Source organism: Schistosoma mansoni, chromosome 5 (genome assembly GCF_000237925.1).
Source record: "Schistosoma mansoni strain Puerto Rico chromosome 5, complete genome".
Lineage (NCBI taxonomy): Eukaryota > Metazoa > Platyhelminthes > Trematoda > Strigeidida > Schistosomatidae > Schistosoma > Schistosoma mansoni.
Window position 1 is genome coordinate 6,404,207 of NC_031499.1, and position 21,248 is coordinate 6,425,454.

A 21,248-nucleotide genomic window follows, 5' to 3' on the forward strand; every position below is an offset into this window, starting at 1 on the left:
ATAATGTAAAGATATACAAATTGTTTCTGTTCGAATGACGCTGTCTGTCGAAAGAGCTAATTGAAAGCCTTGACAAAGCTAAATGTAAATAAGATGCTATACAATCTTCACAAACCTCCTGTCCTAATTATTATTTGTTGAAAGATAACAGTAAACTGAAGAATATTATCAGAAGGGTGCTGAGGAGTCTCACAATAGGACTTCCAGGTTTCCCATGGTGGTCTAGCTTCGATTGACTCATGATCTCAACCATATGAAGAATAATTTGTTTAATTTCAATTCCGTTCACAAGGAAATAACGTTGACCATCTAAAGGCATAAACTATTAACGTGTATCAATATTACATCTGAACATATTTATATTAATTAGATTAGATGATAAATCACAGCAATCGCATTTGTTTTCTATCATGTAATCAATATTGGGTTGAATTTCATTTTTTAGACTTTCATTCTCTAATTTCATATGTTCTCTTCGAATTGTATTGTAAGAAGCAATTTCCTACAGATGCAACTCTAAGCTATTCTCTAGATTGTCGAGCACAGAATCTTGGTTTGGCCAAAGTCAGAACAAGTAAGCTATTTGGCCAAAGAGCTGCGAATGAGTCTCTAGTCGGCACTCCGTCAACGGCGCCATTATTTGGGAGTACGGCATAGAGTAAAGTCTTCTATATAAGTAGCATCGTTTTAGAACCTTCCGGACGACAGAGCACAGTGTAACGATCCAATACTCCTCACGAATACCACTTAAAGTTTGAATAACTCCGACGTGCATGTTAATCAAATGATGATACATTATAATCGTATGTGTGACAAAGTGATTATTAGGAAGAATAATCGGATGTTTGGCTTCAAAGGGTAGACACGATAATTACAGACATCATCCCACTCGGATCTTGCCTTCTAGCATAAAGGAGTTGAGATTTCTTATCGAACTTTGACGAAATAAATTTTTTCGTTCATTCTTTCATGACCTTCCTGTTGCCTAGAAGCGTTGTCTCTGAGTGTTAACGGTGAACTGTCTAGAATTCTTTTTTCGACCTGGAATGCGGGACTTTGGACTAGTTTAATTATGTCGCTCTTCGATTTACCGATATCTTCAACACTTAGTGTGCCCGAAATTAGACATTTTCCATTGTTCTGGTTTAACGTATTATCGATAAACCGTCTGCAATATGAAAACACCCTTTACAATTTGGACCATGACTTACACGTACGAAATCGACCTAGAAACTCGTCGTTGCATTTTGGAGACAAGTCCCACACAATTGAAAAAAAAAACAATTTGATGTATCATTCGCATTCCAATTGATTAGGCTATTACTCGCCATATCAAGTAACTGTCACGAAGATGGATCTACACAATTTTTAGTCGGTAGACAGTATTTATACGTTGGTTATATAGAACGGGTAGCAAAGTGACATTTTTGGGAGGTTCGAAAAAGTATGAATCACTTAATTTAGGGCTTTAACATCTATAAGTATTATGCTGGTTGAAGTTTCAAGTCCGACCAGGTATACAGACGTTTGTAAGCAGTGTTTATGATTCGATAAACTACGATAGACAGATGTTGGGTACTCCCTTATAATCAGAAATTCCCTAAGTGGTGTCAGTAAGTAGTGAAAACCACTTCAACACAAAAAAAATTCCAGAAATCCCCTCGATGAATATTTTTAAAGACATGGGATAATATATATATATGGATATGTACAGGTAAATAATCCCACAAATATACTTTTTTTAAGGATTCTACATTAATGGTGACCGGATTAACTTTACTGAATACATTTCCAGCTGAAGTTGCTGGGTCAAACACATATACACCTCCTCACAACCAGACAGCTCAAAAGTTGTACATCACGATACTTTGACCTATAATTCATATAAATCTGCCCTCCCTCTACCACTATGGGATTTGAATCGACAGTTGTATCTCTGTGCTAATGTGGCATGGCAACTTGAACTGATGAACGTATGTACGAAGTTCTACATTGTTGTTGCCTGACTGATCTCCCCATCCAAGCGTAATCTTTAATCAATCTGGAAACATTTCGATAGAAGAGCCAAAGACACAAGTGTTGCCAGATTTAACCGTATCTGAATCCGGCACACAATAATTATGGTAATAAACAAGCTGGTCTATTGGAATTCATATTTATAATAACTGATCATAAGGTACAACACTAGTGATAATAATTCCTTTTGAATGGTTTTATTAGGCCATCCGGTATACGGCGAACATTTAACGCAGCCTCATGTTGCAAAACCCACACTTGTTGGTCATAGATGGACGACCCCGTGAAAACAAACAACTACTATTTGTTGGATACTGAGGGTTTGCTATGGAGAGTAAGGAAACCCCAATCCTAAACTGATGGTACACGTGAACTCCGGGATCTTGAGGGGATGAATAGCGTATGAACCTACTTTTGATCACCATATACTCCACAATAGTACCATATTCCCTAACTTTACCTTGTGCGTTCGACAAATATTGTAATACTAACCGGAAACTTGAATGCACAAGTCGGGCGTCTGGGCACAGAAGAGAGTCGTTTAGGTGGCTGATGGGGAGTTGTTGGTCGCAGGACAGATAAAGGGGACTGTCTACTGCAACTGTGCACTGACCACAACCTGTTTCTGGCTAGCACTAACTTCCGGCACAGTCATCGCGGATGTGCAACCTGGCGTTCTCCCTCTGCATCTCAAGCCTGGACTCAGATTGATAACATCACGATCAGCTACCGCTGGCATGATTGTGTACAAGACTGCCGCTCCTTTTGGAGTACCTATCATCTACGATGTTCTGTTTCCATATTATATTTACATTCACTCGTCATTTCACTCAGCAATATGTCTACGGTGGGTTTTGTTTAACCTAAGCTATTTCAAATCACTGAATTTCTAAATTCTACTTTCTTAAAATCATTTATGACATTTAAACTGAACTTCATCAATGTACACACTGAAAATCGGACGACGTATGAGTTTGTTTTCGGAACGCTCTGATATCGACATCTGCTGTATTTCTGAAACCCAGATTGGATTGAAGCGCTGCAAATCCATCGAGGTTGTCCAACGGGCTCGTTCAATGATTTTTTATCCAGTTCGGTAGACATTGCTTTAAGCGCCGGGGCTGAGGCCGTACTAATCAACTGGATCCTTATTGATAGTCACTCACATGATATTGGACTACAAAGTTCAGTTAATCAGAAACTGAGAAGGGGAATCATGTGTTAGCACTCCACATATGACAGATGTCTGAATAATGATGAATATTTTCTGGAGTTCCACACGGGAAAACATCGACACAGTTTTCATGTGAAACTACTACAGTTCACCAATTAATTAACCAAAATCACGAATAAGATCTTGCCGATTTTTCTTACTACTTTTTCAATGTGGAAATGCAAAATGAATAAAATTTCATGTTTATATTTCATTGAACGGACAATGTCTTCATAAAATGACAAAACAAATTTTTTTTCGGAAAACAAAGTGAAGAATTATAACGCGAGAAGGAAACGTTAGCAAAAAAACGGTGAGATTTTATGCCATATACAATGCATTTGTATGTATGTGTATGAATATTGAATCAAATGATATAAGACACAAAGTCAACGTCGTGACCGATAACGATTCGATGAGGATCGATCTCTACGGTCAGTAGATCGAGAACGATGTCTTTGGTTAAATGAACGTGAACGACGTCGGCCGCTGTCACGAGAATGCGAAATGGAATCCGTTTTGTCTTTGACACGAGGTCCTTCTGGAAAACTACTCTTAAAGCTACTTCGATGGTTTGGAGAGCTAGGACGATTGCTGGACGAACGTCTACGGTGATCCGAACGATGATGTTGTGTCCCCGTATGGTTCTTTTTATAAGCTGCCAATGCTTCGCCTACAACAGATGAATCACCAGATGATGTTAAGCTCGGTCGACTCTGTTTTGAAGGAATCGCTTCTTTATCATCGCTATCTGTTTTTGAGTAACGGCGTTTTCGTGTATGTGTAGATGGAGACTAAATAATGAAAAATAATGTAAATTTTAAGATGAGCTAGTGAATCTTTTAACAACATTCACAACTATGTAATGAAAATAGGAAAAATAATCAGGAAATATTAGCGAAGACGAAACATTTATATATCATTGCTTCTTTTTTGTCACTGCCTAAATGAAAACCTGAAAGCTTAGAAGGTCAGACACTTGTTCTGGTATAATATTTATGGATAAGCTTTCAAGTTAGAAGTGTGCAATAAGCGTGTGAAGACCAGCGTCCAAAAACAAGTCGACCTACATTCCAGCAGGTGGTTACTACGACACAAATCGAATGAGATTTGTGTGGCGCATATGTATCTGGTGCTTCATTGTACTAATATTTATGTGTTTAAATAATAATAAATAATAATACTACGACAACAGGAACAAACATTCAAGAAGCACATGAACTCCACGAATATACGCTATTCAAGTATTGGGGATGCTAAATCCCCTAAAATCACTTGGTAAACTTCCTACTTTTGTAATTTAATTGTTGAAATCTGAATTTCTTATTTTCAAGTCAAAAGCATTCATAATAAACAACAGTTAATGTTTCACAACTGAAAGGGTCTTAAACGCCATTAGTTAACTTTCTTTCGGCATGTTATTTTGTGACGCATTACAAGTATATTTTTGTATTGCACATATCACACATGAGTTCAGTGCTTGTTACTACCTAGTCCGGTATGTTTAATTGCTGACTCTGGTCTTCCTCCTTTAGTTAGCATGGCTATGGCACAGATGAATAGCTTAGCTTCGTCTTATTATTGGGTTGTTGATTTACGCTCTATTTTCAGATACCAAGCTGATGTCGTAATGTCTCAAACATAGCAGAATCAAAATAACACGAATAATTTTGCCCAAAGTTTAAAAAAAGTGATAAATGACGCGTATGCTATTGTAAACCAAGAAAAAATGGCGATATTTTATCTTTAAAATGTTTGAAATCAATGAAAATACGTACGATACAACGATGAAGTGAATTTTAGATGATCCTTAAGCTAAGTTACCTGACGTACTTGTTTCTCGGGGAGATGGTGAGTCACAAACATTTAAGCTATTATGTCATCAAGTGTTCAATGAAGTAACATGTTCTCTCTTTCTTACTTTCACTCTGAATCTCAACTCGAAGTTTTTCAAGTTTATAAACCGGAAGATGGTAAGGCATTGCATACATAACCCTAACCATTTTGAAATATAACTGATGTCAGTTGGTGACGAAAATTCAATAGCACCTCACCTACACTTAATTCTGTTTACGTTTAGTTTTGTCAAGGCCTTCAATTAGCTCTTTTGACAGACAGTGTCATTCGAACAGAAACAATTTGTGTATACCTGTATTATTATTATCTGTGTTTTTAATTACATGTTACATTCTACACACACACACACACACCAGTTACTAGCTTAAATATTAATTGCTTAAATCGCTTGGTGAACCATTCGCTTCCTCATACACATGTACTTGGACCTTATTGATTCACTCGACTATTTATTCGCTCGTTTGCATTCGCATTTCTTCCCGAATTCGCCTTGTGTGTTTGTGGCTTGGTGATCTGTGTAATGTTCAACAATGAACTGTAGTCGACACTTTGTATTGTTTCCTGGGATGTATACACCGTTGGTATTTATTTAATAACGGATATCAAGAAGATTGATATACGAAGCCTTTAGAATTATTTTGAAAATAATCCACTACAACTTTATGGGGTGATATATTTGCCTATTTCATCTACCAGACGGTACAATTTGAATTATAAGGGTTAATATGATCAAAGCTGTTATGCAATTCTTATTTCATTACTATGTACTGTTAATTATTTTACAACTAGACAGTGCTTCCTGACTAGCTGATAAGTCACCCAAGTTCGTCAGCATAAAAAACGTTAACCTAAGATTTTAATCAGGACATATATATGTACATAGTAGTGTGTATAAACCAATAGACATACACCATGAGATTTTCGAAGCACGGTTTGTGAGATCAATTACAGTCCAAAGATAACACTCATAGTATCAACATGTAAACTCACCATTTCTTTTTTGCGACTACTATCATTTTTCAACAAAGTAGAATTGTTAGATGAAGTATCTGGTTTCGACGACCGACCTTGTTGTTTATTGTCGTCCGCTATGATGTCACGACTCTCACCCTTTGAATCTCTGATAGATTTCAGTTTAGATTCAGAGGTTGAACCTTTACTGTCGCACAATACATTACTTGATACTGGTTTTTTTGTCGAATTATGTCTGACATTGTCACTACTTGATTTAGAGGTAGAGAACGACTTTGCATCCAGAATTTTTGGTTTAGAGCTACGATCTGAGGTTGGATTTCTGCGAGATTGACTGGGAATACGACCAGAAGGATAGGAAGGAGGAGAAGTTGAAGAGCAGGAAGAATTAGCAAATGGACTACGGGTTGTTTTTTGTACTGCCTCTTCTGATTGATGTGAGGAATGTCGACTTGTGATCTTTTTAGCATCTGGTTTATCGGCAACCGATTTTTTCATTCGTCGATTAACCTAATCAATTTTCAAAGTAAAAAGCTTGATATTTTTAATGGGCGTTAAATAATCATTGTGAATATGATGACAGTGAACATATTAAGCAGTGGCACGATGAAACATCATTTATAATCGAAGCAGACAAAATAATAAAGTGTGTTGCTAATGTTGAAACGATTAGACGAAAGCATGAGTGATTTAAAAGTTCGAGGAAGCATATGGAGTTATAAACTAAATGGTCAAAACTGGTGATATAGCTATTGGTTGAATGCATCGAAACATTTTGTTGCAAATGAAGTGCCTTGGGCGGACGAAAACAACACCTCCCGATTTGGACAACTAAACAGTAAAATACCTTTCTTATCCTTATTTTAGCTACTCGAAAGCACAACCTTTTACCAATGTCTGGCACTCATGAAACAAAAGAAGAATAATTCAAACAAACCGTGGAAGTGTATAGAAGAGTTTTAACAGAGAACCCGAGAAATAGAGAGAGCATTCGATCAATAGTAAAAATATCTACAACAGAGATTTTAAAAAAATGGAGAGTAGTTCTTGTAGAGGATGCTGGTGTGAAACAAACGGAAATAATAAATTAAAAAAAATACAATTAATTGGTACGTTGTTTTCCATGAACCTAACAACTTTAACAGTAAACACTTAATGTTATTACGCTCTGGGTTTTTCTCGCATCCCCTACTTATCGTTTATGAACACGATAACCATATCCTGATTAGTGTACCTGATTTTGAGGAATAAGTTTATCATCTATCTCTCCTAAGCAAAAATATCTGGAACTGTGTTCGTACATGTCGAGGTAGCGTTGAACGTTAAAACGGATAAATTATGAAAGAATAGCTAAACAGTTGTTATATGATTTTACAGTGTAATGATTCAGTTCTTACATGTTCTTCTAGCACGGCTCATTTCAAAGGGACATGAATAATACAATACAGAATTAGAGAGACTTTATTTACCTGTTCAGATGTTAAAGGTAGCCAATAGACAGAAGGAGTGGCAATTGTCTTACGAAATAAATTGTTCAACAACTTTGCGGGTTCTTCGCTTTTAGCTGAATTGAATCGAAATAATAATAATAATAAATACTCATGGACAAAAAAGTGATATGTCCACAAATAGCCAATTATTATAGTACCATTTAAAGATGGTGTGTCAAATTTTACTGACAGACCAAAATATCAGTCGAACGCGACATGGAATCTGATGACACATGTGCAAATCGGTTCAAGTTGCAAAATCCTATTGGCGCAATGCGATGAAATTGTTGAGGCAAATACCTAGGGTAGTAACGGTACTTATGGTAGCAGAAAAGGTAAGGCTTTGAAGATATTGTTGGAGGAGGAAATACAGGTTAGAGAAACTAAAAAACAAGGCAATTCAGGGACTTGGGATCTAAAGGAAAAAAAAAGACGAACGCATCAGAACCATTGTGAATCACTTTAATCCATGTTACCCGAAGTCTTTAGTCAGTGATTAAGGTTTTTGCACAGACCCCAACCAGATAGCCTCCATCTACCAACATAACTTGCACAAAATTTTCGGCTTTATGGACTAATACCACGTTTCAATTTGGCTGACACTGACTTTCTCTTAAGCTACTTCTGAACGCAAAACGTATTATAGCTACCTTGAGCGATGAAAACTTGTTATCTCATGATGCGACTCGTTACCTAAAGCCTAGCCTCAGAATTGCTAACTTCATTGTCTCAACATTCGAGTTACACACAAATACAACTTATTTACTGTTTAAAAGAGGTGTATTCTTTAGAATGAAAATGTCTGCAATTTTGTATGCAGGTTAGACAATTTTATGTACCTCATACCACACAAAGTAGCTTAGTTTAGACATGAAAAATGTGAAAATAGTTGACTGATTCACCAAGTGGTTAGGTATGGGACAAACTGTGAGTGTGAAGGCTAGTGGTACTATCTGGTTACACAAACCGGTGTAGCAGTATTCGAACTTGGAACCTATCGGTTAAAAGTAGGACGCTCTAACCGCTAAAAACCATCGCACTCAGTTTAGACATGAGATACGAGAGCTATGATCTGAGTGCTCAGAAGCAATTATAGCTTCAACGAAACTGTTTCAATGTCGCCTCTATTCCATTGATTTCAGTCGTAGTCAACACAACATAGTGAATTAAATTGTTCGATAAGTGCGGAGAATGAACGACAGAAATTTCAGCAGCTTGACCACTCTCCCAATATATCACACTTTTCAGTCCATTTTAAAATTGAGAAAACCGAAGAACTAATCATTTCACGATAATAATACTGACTAAATAATAAACGCTAGTTAAAAAATTACTGATTTCTTTTCCTCGTCTTTTTTCTATCTTTTAGGTGAAAATAGATAGTAATGAATGTAGTCCGGCAGTCAATAGTTAAACGAGATTTTTGAATTTTTTTTATAATTCTTTATAAGGATTGCCTGAATTACGAACTTTGACCCGATAAAAGTGCAATGCTTACCTAAATCAACACAAATTCACTGGTCGCTTTCGTATACAAGTAACTTATGGCGTAATTGGTACAGCTAAAACGGTACAAAATTTATATTTTGACCGAAGGATTATTTAAACCAACAGTGACACGACTTAGTAACAATGCTTTTCACCATGCCAAAAATTGATGATGATAAACAGGAAAATAAAATCAAACAAGTATGACACAAAACTGAATTAGGTTAAATACTTACGTTTCGCTTCAGTTATTGGACACTCTTTATTTTCACCTTGTCGAGATTTAGTAACTAAAAGAGGCTGCTCTATATCTCGATTGCTTCGTTCTAATTTTCGTCTTAAATCAGTTGGCTTTTTATCTTGGTCTGTGGATGTCGTAAAACCATTATCTAAAAACAGATAGAACGAAACACTTATTAGTAGACTGAACAATATACAATTGATATTCTGAGACAATCCAATATATTAGATAAACCAAGAAGGATCCTTCAAGCATTCAGAAAATTAGTGAACTGAAATAAGAGGTAGCTAATCTGAAAAGGGAAAAGTTCACATGAAAAATTGAATTGGAAAAGAGTAGTCGTGGTTACTGTTTGCAGTTAGACTTTAGTATTCTTAACAAAATTGAGTAATTCTATGATCATTTTGGTTTTAGAGAACAAGCAAACCAAAAAGCACGAAAAGCAAAGATTTCAAGATAATAATAACAACTATGACTGTAATTTTGATGGGAACCCAAAACACAATTTTACGGAAAATCGAATAAAAACACGAAGAAAACATGGGGTGTATGAGATGTTGTAACCTTTCTGGGACCGCATCATTTAACAACCACTTATAAGATATACGAAACAATAAGCAATGAAGTTTAATGTTACATTTATACTAACAAAACAAATGAAAATTATTGAGAAAGTACAAACATTGTTTAGATTATAAGCAAAGATGGATAATGGCTAGCAGTGGAATCCAGGACGCGCGTTTCGTCCAATTTGGGACTCGTCAGCTGGATGTACCTGCATCTCAGAGTTGATGTTCATTCTGCCAAAAAGAGACTGATCAATTGCAGTCCCAGATAACAATGGGAAGATACAGGTAAACAACACCAAGTGAATATAGTTTGGATTGATTTTTTAAAATCCAACTAGAATACGGCAAGCACGATTTGTTAACGGTCACCAATTCAAACTTTTAGATCGTACGTACCATTGAATCGGACGCCACGAAACTCGCATTCTGAATGGTAGATTTACGAGGACACATTTTCTTATATTTTATCTTAGGTTAGAGTGGAAAATAAAATTTTTGTCTTCTTAATAGTTTGGGGTTGGGTAATAGTTATTGAGAGCGTAGAACATGATCTGTTGAAAAGTATCTGCGTTGGATTTACCATTGCATTGATATTCGATTTGCGCAGCGAGAATTGGGAAGGTGATAATAGTAACTTACCTGTTAATCAGAGCTTTGAGATACACAGAATAGTGTTATTAGTACTATCCGATTGTCCGAATCGAAGCAAAGGAAAACCATACACTTAATGTAGACTATGAACAATTTCATCGCCATTGAAACTTTATAACCCCAAAACAGTCTATAATTTAGCTTGTAGAATTATATTGTGTTGATCCAAAATTAAACAACTTCCATACTTAATATGACTATTATTCATTGATAGGTGTTTGCAAATGGAATTGAGATAAAAAATGAATCAATTATAAAATTTGAAAAGTACATACCCGATTTATCAGCTTTCACTACGGAAGTATCTGCATTTGATGAAGAAGCGTCACCAAGTAACAAATGCTTCGGCGGTTGAAGATCACCAGAATCTCCGTTGACTTTCATCCATTCAAATAAATCTGTACTTGCGTAGTCGCAGCGTAGCACACGTGGGTTCATTGATGGCCAACGACTGCCATCTAGTCCGTCACGACATCTGCATAGAATGAAGTATGTCAATATTTAAACGTTTTAATTATTAAATATTAGATACTGTGACAATAAGAGCTTCAATGATAAATATATGGTGATGTCGGTTTCACGAGATCTATAGATAAACTACACTGATAACTAAGGTGCAGCAATAACTCCAAGAAAATCCATATCACATTTGACAGTCGGTCAAATTTCATTTAAAACTTTAATTAAGAGAATCAATCCTAACAGGATCAAGAAGTATTTCCATTGCATGATGATGTAAAATCTCAAATGTTTACGTCAGAAAACATGATATCCAAACATACGATAGGGAGCATCATACTCAGATCATTTTATTATGATTATTTTCAAGATGGATAAGAAAAATTTAACTGAAAAATGATGATAGTTCATCTTGAAAAGCGGCTTCTGCATGCTGGACAAGAAATCAGAAGTACTGAGAATTTCAATTCATTCGAGTAGTGAGACTATAGTAACACTCAAAAAATTGGCCATATATAAACTTCAATTATACAGTACTAGAAGTAGTAGTAGACATACAAGTATTACATGGTTTATAGATAAACGGTTCACAGTATATATAAAGTACGTTAATCAAGAAACTTTATTTACTTTGCAGCATATTCAACTGTTTGCAGGCGTATAAGTGAAGATGATTTGATTTTATCCAGCCATAGATCAACAACTGGACCGAAATGAGTTACAACCATTTGACGCAATTGTTCAGCAGTGAATGGTCGTACAAGAAAGTGAATATAGACAATATCTGTTTGTGGATGCTTAGCAGGTTGCATGGGTTCAATACGCTCTGGTGGTTCGACCAAATAACCTACAGCTTTTGTTTCTAATTTTTTAAAAAAAAAGAAATTATGCAGAAACAGAAATTGAAATTTAATTTTACAGTCAATAGAAGAGTAACAATAATTTTAGTAACCTTAAACTTATACTTCAGTTTCTAACTAGTCAACACCAATGGATGAACTGGAAAGACTTTAAAATATTACTGCGTAAAATTTACATATACACTAACATTTTGCTACCTAACTTACTGTTTTGTTCCGTAATATGTGTTTACGTTATGTTCAAGTCCTATTTTGATCTTCGAACCAGTCGAGTGAAGCAAGATGCTTGAGAATACTAAGCACTAAAAGAATACTGTACCGAATAAGTAGACTTAATAGATGGATTTGGAATTTAGATTGACAAAATGAATATATATGATGTGTGTTGATTTTGCAGGGAATTACTCTTTTTTAACCTTCGACTTGCACAATATTTACCAAGTAAAGCAATTACGAGGGAATTATTTGAACGGAAAAGAGCGTGAGTGCTGGCAATACTACCGTGGTTGAAAGTCGCACGTCTTACCCACTAAGCTACCGATATGTTCATAAATTTCTTAGAAAACCTTGATATAATTATTTCTATAGAGCAGTCCAATCTATGTAAACATTACTAAAACTTGAAGATAAATTGGATTGAAAATCAGTCAGTCCAGAGCTATGTAAAACCTAATACGTGTTAACACCGAATCATTTTACCATACCTCATTAGTATAGAGAGGTGATTGTCAGGGAGAATCCCAGAGTGGTACAGGTGATAATAGCATTAGTGTTAATAGAAAGGATTAAATATCGATACATGAAAATATCTGGTTGACGTCGAGAAATAGCAGATATGAAAAGGGTGAACAACAACTGGAAAGGATTGCCCAAAACAGATTTGGATTGAGAGTGTTAGTGAGTGGCCTATGCTCCTCCACGAGGAGTAACAGACGTAAGTAAGTATCTGAAAATATAAATCAGTAAAATAAGAAAATGATCAAGAATTTAGTAGCTTAAAATTTTGGGGAAGACGAAGAGTGAATACACCCAGACAGCTTCAAACGATTTTGAGTCATGTTACCCAAAGTTTTTAACCACTGGTTACGATAATCAGGTTACCCCCAACCAGACAGTTTACACTTGTTAACATAGCTCAGTTCGATTGTTAATAACTTCATGAATTGATGCTATACTTTTGGTTAAGCCGCCCCTAGCTTTCTTCCAGTTTCTACACTATACAGAAACAACTTAGAAAGGAAAAAGCCATCATTAGTCATGTTTAATCTCATTCAAAATAATACCGAGTAGCCACAATACAAGTTGAGAATAAAACGAGAAATTACAAGAAAAATTTAGAGGATTATACATTAAGTAAATTGAATATATACATTAATTTAATTACCTTTAGGACCTTTACGTTTAGGCGGTGGTGATTTTTTTGTTAGATTTGATGATGCTTGAGTTAAATAAGATGAATTCGATTGTAGTCCTCCTATTTTTGTTGTCATTTGATTAGTAGACTGTGTAATAGTAGAATTATTAACATTTATACTTGTAGTTATAGCAGCAATAGTTATTGTTGTTGATGGTGTCATATTAGTAGTTGTTGTTGTAGTAGAAGTAGTGTTAACAACACATCCACGCTTGATAATCACATCTAATTTTGGGCTTATATCAGATGATGTTAAATGAACAGTACGAGAATCATATGCAATTGAAACTTCTTCAATAGAGTTATTATTATCATCATAAGTATCCATATTTTCTACAACTGCATCCACTTCTAATTCAGGCTCACGCTCAAGATGTAAACGATCACTATTATTATTATTATCATTATTACTATTGTTGGAACTATCCTCTTCATTAATATTATGATTATTTTTATGATCGTTAAATAATTTATTTTTTATTTTATGATCAAATTCATTAGTTTCCTCTTTCGTATTATCATCATCATCATTAAACGGTTGACACTTTTCATTTAAATCATCAATATGACTGGCGGTGTCCGGAAAAGACACAGGTGATGTGCGTGAAACTTCATCATTTCCATTATCTATCACAGTATTTTTACTTCTTATCCAACATGAAGATGGTATGAGTTTCTAGAAAAAAAATGATAACAACAATAATGAAAATAAGAAACTTGATTTGAAGTCAAGTCAATTATGAGGGAAATTAATTTGAACAGTATAAAGTTTCACAATAGAGATAGTTTATAGAATTATAAATATGTGTTAATTTATTATAACGAAACACGGATTACTTAAGTTTCCCAATGCGTAAAGTTTATGGCGATGAGCTTATTTGTGTAGACGGCTCCAAGTGAACTCAAGGAAACTCTGGAAGGACGGAAGACATTCCATCCAATCATCTTTTGGAAGAACACTCCAGAATTTCAACGTGTAGCTTCCCGATTCGACAAATGCTAAGAATCACTGCATGTGGATTGATGATTTCGTTTCTACTAAAAACTATAAGTACCTGAGTGTTTTGTACCATATTTTGACACTGTTTGGAATAAGATTCCTTCCCGCTCGTCTTCTGTCTTCTAACTAGCGACTCGGAAGGTTCTAGCATTTGAGTGCTCAATTTGTGCGCAGTATAGCAAAAATCAGTTTTAGATATGACACTACTATTAGACGTAAGTAGGTTGTTATTCTAGAAAGATTTTCTATTCATAGCGCCATACAAAAATTGAAAACACCATCAGAAGTATGAATTTTGAAGATCAATGACGAACAGAAGCTGAAAACATTTAATTGTTGCGTCTTTGAAAGATTTCTAGCTTATGATAGAACTACTACGGTATGTAGTGCTGTCTAAGTGCTAAGTACTACGTGAAGCTCACAAATTATTGTATGGAGGTGCGAGCACCTTTTCGACTGTGTAGCCTTCGACGTACGTTGCACCAGTGCACCAACTAAGAACACAAGTGAACTAAGCTGACCATCATTGACTAACTGTCGCTAATTTATGTCAGGATTTTAGCTAATATATGACTATTACGTTTTCTAAAGACTGGTCAACAACTGAAACCTTATTTATTACATATTTGTGGTTTTCTTAGATCTTAAGAAAATACACACTATCAGCTTTTTTTAGGGGACAAGAGTCAAAAACTTACCTCTAACGATTCTGAAGACAATGATGGAGTGCTCGCGGTTGTGCGGGATCCCCACTGTCTTCTACGTATTGGTTGTGTTTCCATTTTTGTTTTAGTATCAGTCGTAATCGAAATAGGTGGGTCTGAAACCTGTGTATCTTCTATAACCTCGAAATTCGAGACTTCAGCCGGCATTTCTGAGTTGCTAGGATCTATGAATAACGATGAATAGTTGGTACCAGTTCAAATAAAAGTATAATAATGTAAGTATATTCAAGTTAGAGTAAAACCAATCAATTGTGCAAAATTACAGGTACACCTTGCTGACGAGTGCCAAGTAGCACGAAACCCGGGTCCAGGGTTTCCTGTTGACCACCTCCAACTACCATCTTATCTCAACATAGTGCACGCCACATAACAACTTGATCGATAGCATTCGATCAGCACTAAGATAGACTTGACACGCATGACATTGATCACCACCCAGTGATCAATCAATTGTGATTACATCTCAGTCCTACAGGAGGTCGGTCACGACTCGAATAGCTCAGTGGTAACGTCTCTGACTGTGAAGCTAAGTGACACGGGATCGAATCCGTCAGGGAGCACCAGTTTCCAAAATATTACAGGTACACCTTGCTGACGAGTGCCATGTAGCACTTCTAACCACCATCTTATCTAATAGTAGTAAGCTAAGCTGTGGTGATATACTACAGAGACCCTAAAGATAACATGATATTGGTCCGTTAAAATTGAGCTAGGAGCCTAAAATAATTGTACTCTATGTAGAAATGAAGAACGAGCATTATATATATATAAACTAACATACACAATAATAGCACTCCCCTTTGATAGATGAATGGACACCTGTCATATTTTAATAGAACGTAAATATACAATTCATAATATACTTGACATTCGCAAGTATACTTACCTGGTTTAGATTCGGAGGATACGGATGGCGACTTACAAAGACTTTCAGACTTCTAAAATCCAAATAATTTAAATGTAACAAAACAAATACATAAGGTCACATTACTCAACTTTATTCATAAATTAAAGAGTTGGAAAACAAACAAACACATTTTGAATAAATATTAAGAAACAACAATCCGTGATGGTTATCTTATTTCACACTTGTTGACAGATAGTCAGGGAGTTTAAGAAACACCTTTTAGTGGATCAAGACAGAAATCATTCAATCACACTATTGTTCATTTGTATTAACAATAAACTTAATGCATAATATCACAACAGAATGAATCAACCGTACTAGCAACGCTACATAAAAACCAGCACCATACAACAGGATTTCATCATGGACAATTATTAGTTAAATGCCCCCTATTCTATGAGCAACAACAACAATAACGGGAGTAAACAAAGTAAACACATTAAATAAATCTTTTTTAAGAAAAATACAATTAACGTAATACGAAAAAAAAATTAACCTGAAACTTTTCGTTTCTACATATACTTGACAGATCACGTAGAGTACACATCACTATACGCGGTTCTTCTGAGAATTATACCATCGAATATCGAGATGTATAAAAATAAGTTGTTCTGTATTATCATGTCCATAGGTCTTTCATCATATAATTGTCAATTTTTTTGGTAAGAGAAAATGAGTAATGTTTTGAAGTGTCATTCACTAAATTGTCACTTGAAAATATTTGTCAAATGAAGCTAAGAAGACCAATAAGTGGGTTGGTAACAATAACAATAGGAACAGAAAGACTGATTTGCAGAACATTGTTATCATGTGGAATGTCTTTCAAAAAGAAGTTATTATCAAAATTAAGAAATATTACAATCAGGGTATGGTGGATTGTTGAATGTTGAAAGTGGTACAATACTGAAAGAAGAAATGAATGATTTTCTTTAAAGTAACCAGATTAAGAAACGATCCCTTCGCTGAACTCCGTGTTTTAATTTTAATGTTCAAATGGGAATTATATACAGATTAAGAAACGACACAAATAGAATAAGAGATGGAACAGTACAGATTTTTACAAAATAAGATAACAAATAAAGTTTGAAATAGAAACAAGCATTTTAGTTCATGTGAGATTGAATCATTAAGGTTTTGCAATTGTGATTGTACAAAAAACGAGAACTGAGATATTGAATGAAAAAGGACAGAATGTCAAATAAGAAACACGAAAAAGTAATTACTATAGGAAAATACAATCGATTTTGTTTGATAACGACATTTCAGACAACAGTTTGGTTTTAAAGATACTTAATATTTATGTTGTTAGGATATCTTTTTATCTCAACATAGGTTAGTGAAAAACAGAGATTGCGTAACAACTGTCAATAGTTTTTAAATATGAAGTTTTTTCAACACAATCCATATACAACACGGCCAGCATAGTAAGAAGTGTTACAGATTTGAATTTCGAAAAGTGTAACCATCGTTATAATCAAAGGCCATATATGATTGGATTATAAGTTGCCCCGATTGACTGATTAGGTGAGACATCAGTAAGCGTGCTGTCTAACAAACGCGTAGTGAGAATGCGACCATCTCATGTGTGAACGACTAGCGAGTATAAACAGGAACAAGGAGTACATTTAGGCAAGTACAAAAAAGGTAAAACAAACACCAGTGACGAAGGATTAAGAAGGAAGGTTTTCGGTAAGTTATAAACATATTTAACAACAACAAAAGTTAATAAAATGACATATTATAATTGCACAAATCCACTATCGATGCTACAAATGATCTAAAATCTATAAACATCTATACACTATAATACTACAACTGATGTTTCCTACGCTACTAAGAACAGATTATATCAAGTATCAAATATTAACAGTTAAACTTACATCTATTTCAATGCTGAAAACGAAATGAAATGACTTGGTAGAATTAATATGAACAAAGTACGATGTATAAAGTGGTTACACTGTAACAATGTACGGTTTTTCGGTCGATTCATATGTTCATTATAATAAGACCTTGAAACAAAGTTTGCTGAGAAAAAACATGAACTGCTTTGAAAAAAAATACTCAAGTTTAGTGAAGATATCGCTTATACGATGCTGTTAATTTAATTAAGTTCTTCAAAGCAGGACAGCGATAATGTGCATCGGACAAGTTCCCATACATCAGCAGAGATAAATTAAAAGGATAAGTATTATTATTTAAACAGAAACAGTGATACAAGTGAACACTAAAATAAATGTTCCACACGATAAGATGACATTGTAAAGACATAGAGGAAAGTAAATATAAGCAAAAACAGCAAGTGGATAAAAAATATTTGGACGAGAGTGGTATATAATGCGGAAAGCGGTTAAATGAGGAAAAATGCAACATAGGATTTCTTTAGTTATAGGAGCTTCTCTAACTTATATAAAGTAAAAAAAACCGCAGCAGGACTGCTTTTGGTTGGGCTCCAATGGACTACTTTAGTCTATACCAAAACCCAAGGTTGTTACGTGACTCCATGATTTGGTGAGAATCCGCACAATTCTTGTAACAAAAAGTTGAAGGGGTCTGGTTACATGTATCGATTTTCAGCTAAATATAGTACTTAAATTTTTAATCCTTGATCGCAACTGATCTTTTGGGGCTGTAACTATTGTGTTAAGATTTCTAGAGCTTTTGGTACCGCTTTCTGTTTAGTCTTACTGTGATTTTTTCGTAGTGATTTGGGGAGGTAACTAAAGTGTTAAACAATCAGTCTAGACCTAACATTGACAACTGATTAATGAAAAACTGAATCAGAAAAAATTGAGGCATTCATGCATTCTTACTTGACCTCGGATACATCAGCAGATGTAGATACTTCAGTAACTTCCTCGTCCGATGAGACTGCGTCAATTTCTAAAGCATCTTCGTTCTGCACATTATTAGTACCATCAACAGGGTCTTCTGATTTTACAGACTTAGCAACACACCCAGACTCCTGAAATGGATGAAAATGAGTGGTGATTTAGTATAACCTGAGTGTTATTTAAGTCAAAACACTCCTTTCACACTAAAAAGAACGTTTCATTTACGACAAATGTAATTTTCGGACACTCACGCTGAGGTGCCAACACACTCCATGGGAAAGATGTTCTTAAAATACAGACGTAGAGTTTTTAGTGGAATCATGAAATTGAGTTATATCCACTGGATTACCGATTCGAATTATCATTTAAATAGCAAGTTAACGGTGAAAATTGCTATTACTGCTGTTATTACTCCAATTAAGGTTTGCAAATTTTCAATCCATTTTTACGTATTTGATACTACTGTTAGCAAACGTTTCTGAACAGAGTTTATTGTTAGCCTTTATTTTGTTCTAACCCATCTAAATAATAATTAAAATACTTCCCAGCAGTAATTTAATTGAGTTCGAGCCATTTAATAGGAGGTAGTGAACTGCCGGTCATTAGTTGGTATGTATATACTTACCACGCCCTCCACTAAAACACAAATTTGCAAACCGTTCGTTCGAAGCAGATGAGTCCTAGGACAGAATCCTGGTGACTATCAGTCTGTAAGAAAACTTTGAGCCAGTAGCTGAGTGAGGCTGTTGTGAACCGTAACCCGAAGACCCTAAATGCCCTGGACGGCCGAGTGTGGAGAGTCCGCTCTCCCTCTCCAAATGCTCTCACATATGGCCACGCGGATACAACCTCTGCCAGGGAAGTCGTACTCACTGCCTTCTCGTGGCACCGCTGTTGTCTACGAAATTGAGAGGACGAAAAGCGATAGTCTGGCGCTTTAACCGGTTCGGCGGACATGGAAAGTCCACCTAGGGGGGTTGGGAAACCCTCACTCCAAACCAATGGTGAACATGGGCTCCAGGATCCTGAAGGAACAAATAGCGTATGAATCAATCGTTGTCGGTCACCGGCTACCATGGGACTGCATCTCCTCACGATGCTCCACTGCCTTGTGGATCAGATCTTTAGGTCGGAGGCTCGGGGTGTAGCCCCCTAAAAGAAAACCACCTGTTTCGGTTCGAACACCAGGGCAGTATCACAGTCCTCACACAAATCATGAGATTTGTGAGGCGCATATATATCTGGTGCCCGTTTGTACCAATATTTGTTTAAATAAAATAAAAATAAAAAAGACCTGTAACTCTTCCTAAATCCATTTTAAATACTCTATGAGGAAGAGCTTGTAATGATTTGAAGTATTTGAATTATATTATAAACTGGCAGTCCCAGCAATAACGCAATCTGATCAAGAAGTATTAGGTGAGCACGAACGAATATACTGTATTCGGAATTCAAAATCAAAACAGTCAGCCTGACTAGTTCCTGTGACCATATTCTTGATAAAGTTACGGTGGCCAAATGCATCAATAACTGTGACCCTGTACTTACTGGTTTTCAACTTTCACAGTGCAATATCGATTGTGATACCACATTCGCGTTCAGTCTTTAATTTTATCCAATACCTAAGCATACTTAAAAGAACCTTTACTCATCTCAGAGCTCTGCAGATAATACCTGATAAATGTCATATCTCACCTAACTTCTGACGTAATTGAGGCCGTCCCAATTATAGTAAGCGGAAGAAACAATATATACATATGCAGCTTTTTCTACAGGTGACTGATTCTAAACAACCTACTGGCCTGTAGTATATACTTCAGTATTCACAAAAAACTTAAAGAACTTTATCACTCGCAAAATTCTCAAACAAGTCATGACGTAACTGTTCATAATAAAAATCATTATGGTAAAAAGATGACTTAGAAACCCACACATTTACATGGTAACTTACATTTCTCACTTGACGCAACTCTCCATCCACAGCATCTGATAGGCGTGCGCACAAATCTTTTTTTACTCCTGAGCGACTAAGACCTCTAATCTCCAGTTGGTTTCGGAGATCAGCAACCTTTAGATCCCCAATTCTCCGGCCATCTGGTAAGAGAACACTCTCCGGAGTAGACATCACGCGCCAAACATCAAAAGTGACGCACGTCTAAACAATGGGCAACACATAAGATTCAAGATCCAATAACGTAACGAAAAGTTAATTTGAACTACTGTGGACAAAATCATAGAGTGTGAATGTCTTATACGTTGCACTTTCATCATAGACAGCATACCTTTCATTGTTCCAGATGATCTGATAAGTAAGAAGATATACTAACCAAAGTAAATCGAATGCTTCGAATAGTTAAAATGGTAGGGGACAGAATAGAAGAAGCTTTCGCTTAACGGGCTTCCATGTCTAGAAGCAGTGGATCACCAATGCCTTCGGGCAGGAACCATGTAACAAATCACAAGAGTAAAACCGTGACTGTCAAAACTAAAACTCTGTATTGTCCGTCTTCCAATGAGGATCGTATAATTATATCATGAAGCTCCAAATTTCT

General features: G+C 35.6%; 1 protein-coding gene across 3 annotated transcripts; it reads right to left on the reverse strand.

Annotated features, from left to right (window-relative positions):
* Window positions 1-3,446: 3,446 nt before the first annotated feature.
* Window positions 3,447-20,826, reverse strand: Smp_039490.1 (hypothetical protein; the record flags this gene model as incomplete). 3 transcript variants are annotated; one of them, XM_018797749.1, is made up of 12 exons in its annotated part: window positions 3,447-4,023; window positions 6,077-6,568; window positions 7,528-7,622; window positions 9,273-9,425; window positions 10,773-10,972; window positions 11,587-11,818; window positions 13,201-13,906; window positions 14,929-15,119; window positions 15,842-15,893; window positions 17,743-17,755; window positions 18,676-18,827; window positions 20,648-20,821. In XM_018797749.1, the coding sequence occupies 12 exons, from the start codon at window positions 20,819-20,821 to the stop codon at window positions 3,619-3,621; spliced, it is 2,865 nt and encodes a 954-aa protein (XP_018652762.1). The 3 variants fall into 3 exon arrangements, with proteins under 3 accessions (XP_018652762.1, XP_018652761.1, XP_018652760.1); XM_018797750.1 differs by having other exon boundaries at window positions 3,619-4,023; window positions 16,359-17,755; window positions 20,648-20,826; XM_018797751.1 differs by lacking the exons at window positions 15,842-15,893; window positions 17,743-17,755; window positions 18,676-18,827; window positions 20,648-20,821 and having other exon boundaries at window positions 3,619-4,023; window positions 14,929-15,591.
* Between the last annotated feature and the right edge of the window lie 422 nt (window positions 20,827-21,248).